General features: G+C 48.5%; 1 protein-coding gene across 3 annotated transcripts in view; it reads right to left on the reverse strand.

Moving 5' to 3' along the window:
* ALOX5 (arachidonate 5-lipoxygenase) overlaps window positions 1-9,030 on the reverse strand; it is a 58,635-nt gene that overhangs the window by 22,627 nt on the left and 26,978 nt on the right. For all 3 annotated transcript variants that reach the window (XM_007446787.1, XM_007446788.1, XM_007446789.1), the window contains exon 4: window positions 6,180-6,302. In XM_007446787.1, coding sequence (XP_007446849.1) covers window positions 6,180-6,302 — 123 coding nt within the window. The remainder of the gene's footprint in view (window positions 1-6,179; window positions 6,303-9,030) is intronic.

The following is a 9,030-nucleotide window of genomic DNA, read 5'->3' on the forward strand; positions in this document are numbered from 1 at the left end:
CTACACAGGCGCCCACTCTGGTCCTCCTGGATTACGGAGTTCTCACCGCCCTGAAAGCCATCCCCTCCACTCCTCCAATCAGCGTGGTGAACTCCTATGCATCCTTCAAGACCCAGGTTGGGCTTCTCTCTTAGAAAGCTTTTTTCTGATGCTGCCTCCTCAGAGCTTCCTCCCTGCCTCAAGTTTTCCCAGTGCTCTTTTCCAAAGGAATATCTACCACATACTATCGTGATGAGCTGTCCATAGCTTGGTCTCCACTAGACTGTGAGCTTCTTGGAGCTGGGACCAAGGGACCACTTTTGATTCATCTCAGGCTCCCCAGCCCCCGGAGCTCAATTTGCATTTGTCAAAGGACAAGCAGCAGGTAGCCTCCTCTGGGTCAGCTCCCGTGGGGATGGAGGAAGCCCAGAAGAGCCAGCAAACAGGCAGTAACAGAGCCTGAGAAGGTAGCTCCCTGGCCAGTCTCCTTCCTTGGGCTCAGGAATGAGGACAAAGTCCTCCCAAGCATCCAGAATGGAGGTACTAGATACTAGGTGTACACTGTGCCAGACCTCACCGCAGTGGCACTGCCTACATGAGTTCGTTTAAATCTCATAACAATTCTAGCAGTTAGGCAGCACCAGCCTCATTTTATAGGAAGGAAATGGGTCAAAAAAACTTAAATAAGTCTCCCAAGATGGCACAGCTAGAGTCTGAAACAATCGCTGCTCTCCAGGCTCTAAATAAGGTGACCTTTTGCTTTTAAAGGGTAATTAGAGATGAGTTGATACTTGTTACTATACTTTGAATAGATTAATAGGTTTTTTTCCCTCAGGAAAGCAAAGTATATCCTTGCTACCCCTAGTGTGGTTGGTGGGCCAGCAGCATCAGCACCCCCAGGATGTCATTAGAAATGCAGATTCTCAGGCCCCACCTCAGCCTTCCCTAATCAGAAACTCTAGGGGTGGGTCTCTAAGTCCAGATTTTAACAGGCCCTCCAGGGGATTCTGATGCAAGCTATAACTTGAGAACCATTGCTGGAGAGGTTGCAATGTTTTCCAAATTAATTTAACTATAAAGCAAACCCTTTTTAAAGGAAACATTACTTTATGATTTGTGTTATACCTTTATTTTATGATCCATTTTTAAAAAAAACTGCTACTTTAGCTAATATAAGTAAAAATTTCCAGGTCTAACTTTTAGGCGGGAACTTTTCCCCCCCTACATTTTCCCCAACAAACTTATTTTCCAATGGGACACATCTCTGATTCTGTAACAGAATTCAGCATAGGTAAATAGGGTTGATATACAGACGTACAGGGATCGGTTAGAACAAGGAGGAGATGACTTTAACAATTACCAAGGAGATCCAAGGATTTGGGTAGCATTCGTGAAGTTAAAGGGGAGAATCCTATTTTCTGAGTGCTTTGGTGATGCGGAGCCACCTTGTTTCTGAGCTGGGGTGACAGTAGGAGGGTGTGGGGACTTCTTCCCGCAAAACTCCTGACTTTGGCTTCCAAAGTCAAGAGAACAAGCTCCCTCGGCTTCCCTGCTCCCGGGCCATCATCTTTCCCTCTCTCGCTCTCACCCCAGCCCTCACCATGGGCAAGGAAGCCCATCTTTTCTCTCCAGCTTCCTGCCCTTCATCTTGGGGCTCCGCTCTTTCCTTCTCTATGCCACCAGCTCCTTTCAAAGAGCTACGGTCCATGTAATTTTGTCTGACTTCTCGCAAGCAGTGGGTGACTGCTCTGTGGGGCTGGGGCAGGGGTGGGAAGAGTTATTGCCTTCAGACCACACTCTTTTCCCTGTCCCCAAAGCAAGCCTCTATCTGGCCCTCGACCCCCTCTCCCCCGTCCCTTGCAGGGCTCCCAACCTTGCTTGGCCTCAGTGCTCCCTGAAGCCTCTCTGCTTAGCCCCGGGCCTACCCATCCCACTCTACCCTTGGCCTCACTATCGGAGGCCGGACAGGGCTCTGAACGTCAACACGCCCCCAGACAGCCCTCATCTTCCTCCTCACCACTTCTCGTCCAGCTTTCCCTTCTGATGACCACCCCACTCCGCCTATAAGCTAGATGTACAGTGTCAAGGGTGCCCTGGGCTCTCCCCTCGGCCTCTCCCCATTTTGACCTGAATTTCAACTCGATCCCGGGACATCCACACCCGGGAAGTCCTCCCTACTCTCCCGTTCCCTGTCTTTGTTCTTCCCCACTGCTGGGCTCACTCATCTGACCCTCAAAGGCTGCCAGGTCAACCTTCTGCAATGTGGCTCTAATTTCCCTCGCCTCTCCCTGTTTCTCATCCAACACTGCAAATCCAGACCCCAAGGAGCCGCCGCCCCCACCCCGACCTCATCTGATGAGACATGTCCGGTGGGTGAGGACCAAAGCAGCCCGCTCTGGTCACCTCTCCCGAGCTCAGTCACATTTCTGCACTGTTCTCCTCTACTGGGAAGGAAGCTCTCTTTCTCAATTTGCTTTGAAGAGAACATTCCCTTACCAGTCCCGCCAACCTCCTGCAATCAAAGCTCCAGGCTGCAAAGGGTGAGTGGTGATTAAACAAATCAGCTGCTCCTCCTTTGACGACAACATGAAATTTCACCACCCACTTGGTCCTGTGAGTAGGCCCGGCCACACCCAACCTTTACACGTGATGCTCCCTCTGCCAGAGCATCCGAGTCCTGCTTCTCCAGGCTCCCAACCGTCCGGTTAGCTGCAAGGCCAGGCTAGGTGTCCTTCTGCTGTGAAGCCTTCCTGGACCCCATAGTGAGATAACACCAAACAGAGGAAGGGTCCCTCTATGAGCCCTTGAGGGCAGGGGTCGATCTGAGGGAGCAGATGCTCAGCAGGTGATGCTGGAGAAGTGGGTCCTGGCTGGCCTGACCTCATTACTAGGAATGAATGAAGACTAATGCTGTATTTAGGGAGAGCCTCCTCTGTGCAGGGTTGACATACGTCGTTCCTTAACATTCTCACAACAGCCTGGAGTGGGAGCTATGGTCTCATTTTTTAGATGAACACACCAAGGCTCAGAGAAGTTCACCAGCTTCCTTAGGCTCACCTTCCACTGGCCCAGAGCCCTCTGCCATGAATCCCCATCCTCCCGGGGTACGGTCCCTCTGACCTGCTTCCCTGAGGCCCAGTCCCCTTGACTCAGACTGCATCCTCCTCAAATGCAGAGGCTGTGTCTCTTCTCTCCTTCTTAGGACCTCATGGTCCTTGGTTCACTGTGCCAACAGAGCTGGTGCTCAGCTGACCACCCCAGCTGGGCTGTGCCAGGTGGGGCTGAGGGCCCATCTCAGGATTTCTTTGCTCTGGTCCTGCCAAATAGTTTGCAGCTCAAGGGGCCAAGTAACATGGAAGATGTGGAGAAAGATGGGCTATGGTATTGCTGGAGAGATGGTGGCCTGTGTGGTCCATACTGGGGAGCACAGGGGAGGAAGCCTCCCTCAGACCTGGGGCTTCTAGGAGCTTCTAGGAGAAGGGGCACCTTACTCCAGTCCTGAAAAATGATGAGTTGGACTTGGCCAGGCAAAGAAGGGAAAAAGGGCATTTGAGGCAGAGAAAACAGCGAGGCAAAGACAAGAGGACACGAAGACCCTCAGCTCTGGACACACATGGCTGGGGTGGCCTGTGCATCTGGGGGCAAGAGAGAAGGCTGGGCAGAGACCCCTGTAGTTGGGGTAATCACTGAAGGATTTTTGGTAGGGGAGTCAAAGAATTATATTTGCTTTGTAGAAGGAGCCTCCAACAAACTATACATGTACTTGAGAATGAACTTCTAATTTCTGTGTGGGATGGAGCCTGGGGAAGCAGGCAGAAGAATGTTCCTGAACATTCTGGGGAGACATGGCGGAGCTGAGAAAGGAGGACATGCACACTGAGACCCAGGGGATGGACATGACCCCACATTCACCTGGATGGAGGATGAGGCCAAGGGAGGCATCAAGGCCAGTGGTTTCAATCCTGGTTGCACATTAGAATCCCCCAAGGAGCTTTTAAAATATACTCATGCCTGTGCTGCAAATGCTGGCTTAACAGCCTGGCTGCAGTGAGGTGGCATGGAGTCTTAATATTAAATGCACAGTCAGGACTGAGAACCACTGATCTAGGATGCTGTTGGCTATGATGGGGATACATGAGAAGGAAAAGGTAAGTGTGTGATTGTGTGTGTGTGATTGTGTGTGTGTGATTGTGTGTGTGTGTGTGTGTGTGTGTGTGAAGTGAGGGCCTGTGAGGTGGCCACAAAGGCCACACTCAATTCATTTTGACAGGGTTTACTGAGCACCTATCCTGTGGCAGCTGCTGTGCTGGGATCCTGAGATAGAAGATGACAATGACCTAAGGAACACTGAGCAGACATAAGAAAGGCACAGCCTGGCTTTCACTCCACCATCCTTCCATCCACCATCCACTATCCATCCCTCCACTCACCATCCATCCAACCATCCATCCATCCATCCACTCCCCCACCATTACTAAGCAGAGGTGGCACTACTCCCCAAAGCAGTATCATCTCCTCTGACCTTGCTACCTTTCTATCATTATCGTTTTCTCTCCAAACTGCCCCTTTTACAAGGGCCTTCTGTCCTTGTATCATCCTGGTCTGGACTCTGCTCTCCTAAAGCCACATGCCTTTGACTCAATAATGCTAATAACCCCTGGGTAGGAAATGAGACATATGATTGCCCTGAGGTTTCCAGGGAGCCAGATGTTGGGTACTGCCGCATTACTAATCTAGTGGCTTGGTTTTAATTTTACTCTCCATTTGATCTCAATAGTAGCAGGGAAGAAAATCCCCACTTTTGAACCCCAATAGACCTGGATTCAAATCCTGGCTTTGCCAATTCCTGCCGAATGACCTTAGGCAAATTCCTTGACCTGGACCTGGCAGAGCCTCGGTTTACTTACCTGGAGATGGTTAAAAACAGTACCTATTTCCTGGGGTTGCTGTGAAGGTTAAAACAGATGATTCTATATAGAAAGCACCCACACCTACAGCCTGGCACTTAGTAGAGGCTTATTAAGTGTCAGGCCCTTATTACTTCCTCCCTCCCATGGAGATGCAGCCTGAGGGAGACAAATGCATCCCAGTCTCTGTGATGTGAGGGGATTCCCTGCGGAGTTTGATTGTGAGGCTGTGTGTGTGTGTGTGTGTGTGTGTGTGTGTGTGTGTGTGTGTCTGTGTAGGGTTTTTCTCAAATGCCCCAAAGAGGAAGGCCTGAGTGTGTGGCCTCCCACCCTTTCTTTACAGAAGTTTGACCAAATGAGGCAACTTCTTGAGTGAAGCAGCTATGCAACTAAACAAATGCTGCCACAGAAGCTAACTGGGTTAGTGCTTCTCTACCTGTCTGCCTCCTGGTTATGCCAACACAAGGCCAGGGCCCACCCTGGGAGACTCTCACCCTGGTGGTAGGGGGTGCTGGGCACCGGGAGGTGCTGAATCTCCTCAGGGCCGTCCAAGGCTTGGACAGGTTGCATGACCATGGATTTAGGGTTTTCCTAATGTGCATGATTGTGAGAATTCCCTTAAGTATCAGAGTAGAGATTCAAATGCCCCTCCACTAGCCCTGAGGTAGGGCTGGGGCTCCATGTTGGTAATGAGCACCCAGGGAATCTTTGAAAACCGTGTAGTAATTAAGCCGCCAAGAAGGAGCACAGAGCTCGGATCTCTGCCGTTTATTAGCAGGGGCTACTGAGCAAGGTATTGTACTCCTTATTCCACATATTCCTCAACTGCAGAATGGGGATAAGATCTGGGCCTGCCTCGTGGGGTTGTAGTGAAAGACGAACGGGGATGCATGTAAGTGATCAGCACAGGCATGTTGGTCGTTATTACTGCAATGCCCTACCAGCTGGGTGACAGCCTGGACACTGTTTACCCTTGAACTAGCCCAAAGGGAGATGAGCTGTGGATGGGGATGGGGCACTCCAAGTAAAAACCTCCACTCTGGGCTGAAAACAGTTGTTTGGTGTCTGGAGTCCTACAGTCTGAAAATTTGTTTAGATACAGGTTTCCCTGTGATTTGATTGTGCATTAAGGATCCATGCTATTGCCGAGATATAATCAAACGATTTGGGAAGAGTTGCTCGGCTGAGCTAATCCCCCCTCCCAAGGCCACCACAAAGGGAGGAATGAGGGCTCCATCTCCGGCCCCAGCCGCTGGAGGGCTGCCCAGCATCCTCGAGTTCTTGAACACTTACGCTTTAGAGTAGTTCAGAACAAAGTCTACTCCCTTCTCACTATCGAACTGGATATCTCTGGGTAAATCCTTGTGGCATTTGGCATCGATACTCAAGGGGAAGCCAGGGTTCCACTCCATCCATCTGAACGTGAAAAGGAAGGAGAAGAAAACTGTGTTAAATGTCCGGCTTTTGGGCTGGCCCTTCAGGCTGAAGGCTGCCTGCGTGGTCTGAGGATGTGCCCATAAGGTCACCATGCTTTAGCTGAGCGCGTGCCTGGAGAGGTACTGGGATGCCTCCCAAGGTCTGAGTCTCACAGTGGGAAGCCTGAGGTTCCCTAACCCTGAAGCTGGGCTTACAGCAGAGGGGTGGTGAATGGTAGGTGCACACCAGTGTGTACAGAGAGCATCAGAAGACCTCATTTATTTGAGGTGACATTCAAGGGTGATGTCTCCCCAGCACAGAGCTGCCTTGCTGGTCCCTGGAGGTGGAAGTGGTTAAGGTTGCCCCATCACACTTGACCTAGACATCTAACATCCTACCAGCTTGGTCATCACCCCTGTATTGTGTGTGGTGGTCGAGGGAAAGGGGACAACGGTCATGCTTTCCCAAAGGGGGCATGAGTCAGCAGGGAGGTTGGGTGAGGACCTACAGGCACAGACTGATGCCAATAGCAGGTTCAGAGATTGTTATAATCAAAACAGCTCCCCGGGACTTCCCTGGTGGCACAGTGGTTAAGAATCCGCCTGCCAGTGCAGGGGACACGGGTTCGAGCCCTGGTCCGGGAAGATCCCACATGCCTCAGAGCAACTAAGCCCGCGCACCACAACTACTGAGCCTGCGCTCTAGAGTCCGCGAGACACAACTACTGAGCCCACGTGTCACAGCTACTGAAGCCCGCGTGCCTAGAGTCTGTGCTCTGCAACAAGAGAAGCCACCGCAATGGAGAAGCCCGCGCACCGCAAAGAAGAGTAGCCCCCGCTTGCCGCAACTAGAGAAAGCCCGCACGCAGCAAAGAAGACCCAATGCAGCCAAAAATAAATAAATAAAATAGATAAATTTTTAAAAAAATCAAAAAAACCCCAGCTCCCCTCAAAGACAGGCCGTGCACTCTACTCCGCCAAAATTTTTAGAGCCTGGTGTCCTTAAAATTTATCCTGTAGCATTGGGCATTTAAGTTTGTTTTTTTTAATTTTACTTTTCTTTTGGTTTATTGCAAAACCAAACCAAACCAAACCAAAAATCTGTTAGTTTGTTTTAGGGTGGGGAGAATGATCTTTTATTTATTTAAATGATCTTACATTTGTTTAAAAACCAAAATTTACATTCTGGGATTTCAGCTTTTCCATTTGTATTCCTTTTTTTTTTTTTTTTTTTTTTTTTTTTTTTTTTTTTTTTGCGGTATGCGGGCCTCTCACTGTTGTGGCTTCTCCTGTTGCGGAGCACAGGCTCCAGACGCGCAGGCTCAGCAGCCACGGCTCACGGGCCTAGCCGCTCTGCGGCATGTGGGATCTTCCCGGACCGGGGCACAAACCCAGGTCCCCTGCATCGGCAGGCGGACTCTCAACCACTGCACCACCAGGGAAGCCTGTATTCCTTTTCAATCTAATCTCTCTTATAAGAGGGAAGTAAAACACTGAGAGTTTAGGTCGTTAAAAAGTCTTAGGACATGGAAGCAACTTGAATGTCCAACAACAGAGGAATGGATAAAGAAGATGTGGTCCATACATACAATGGAATATTACTCAGCCATAAAAAGAACAAAATAGTGCCATATGCAGCAACATGGATGGACCTAGAGATTGTCATACTGAGTGAATATGTCAGACACAGAAAGACAAATATCATATGATGGCGCTTATATGTGGAATCTAAAAAAAAGGGTACAAGTGAACTTATTTACAAACAGAAGTAGAGTCACGGATATAGAAAACAAACTTATGGTTACCAGGGGATGCGGGGGAGGGATAAGTTGGGAGATTGGGATCGACATATACACACTATTATATATAAAATATATAACTAATAAGAACCTGCTGTATAGCACAGGGAACTCTACTCAGTATTCTGTACTGGCCTATTTGGGAAAAGAGTCTAAAAAAAAAAAGGAGTGGATATAGGTATATGTATAACTGATTCACTTTGCTGTATACCTGAGACTAACACAACATTGTAAGTCAACTCTACTCTAATAATTATTTTTTAAAAGTCTTAAGGCCCTTTAATATCATCTTGTACTTTCATTGCCACAAAAATTCCACAATGTCTTTTGAGGTATCCTGTTGGCCCAGTAAGCCTCTCATTAGTATCATTAGAGGTGAACAGGAACTGGATATGATCGCTCATATGATCACTCAAAATGCATTTTGAAAAGCATTTTCTGTTGTATAGAACCTACATTTCTCGCTGTTAGTTTACTAACAACGTTCTCTTTTCCTAGACATTAAAAAAACCTTCTATTTTTGTTGTCTGTATTAACACCGATGCTGGATTAACATTAACCAGGGTAAAAATGTGGATGAATGCACAAACGTCAACTAATTTATTGACTTTTTTCCCTTTGTTTTTAGAAAATGATTTAAGGTATCTCCAATATATGTGTAAAATTGAGGCATTCATCAGGTAGCCCCACTGGTATTAACTGTCGATTACTTAATTACTGTTGGTCAAATCAATTTAAATATTCCTAACCATCTTTTCCTAGCCACTGGGAAGTAGGGCTCTAATTAATTTGAAGAGCTGAGTAGACCTGGATTTTTTCAGTATGGAAGCACTGAACCCAATGAGGAGAGATGGGCCAGCAAATACATTCACGTTTTCTTAAGGGTAGAGTTTACTTGGAGCACATTTCCTCAAGACCCCACCTTCCTGC

Source organism: Lipotes vexillifer, unplaced genomic scaffold (assembly GCF_000442215.2).
Source record: "Lipotes vexillifer unplaced genomic scaffold, Lipotes_vexillifer_v1.1 scaffold1237, whole genome shotgun sequence".
Taxonomy (NCBI): Eukaryota; Metazoa; Chordata; class Mammalia; order Artiodactyla; family Lipotidae; genus Lipotes; species Lipotes vexillifer.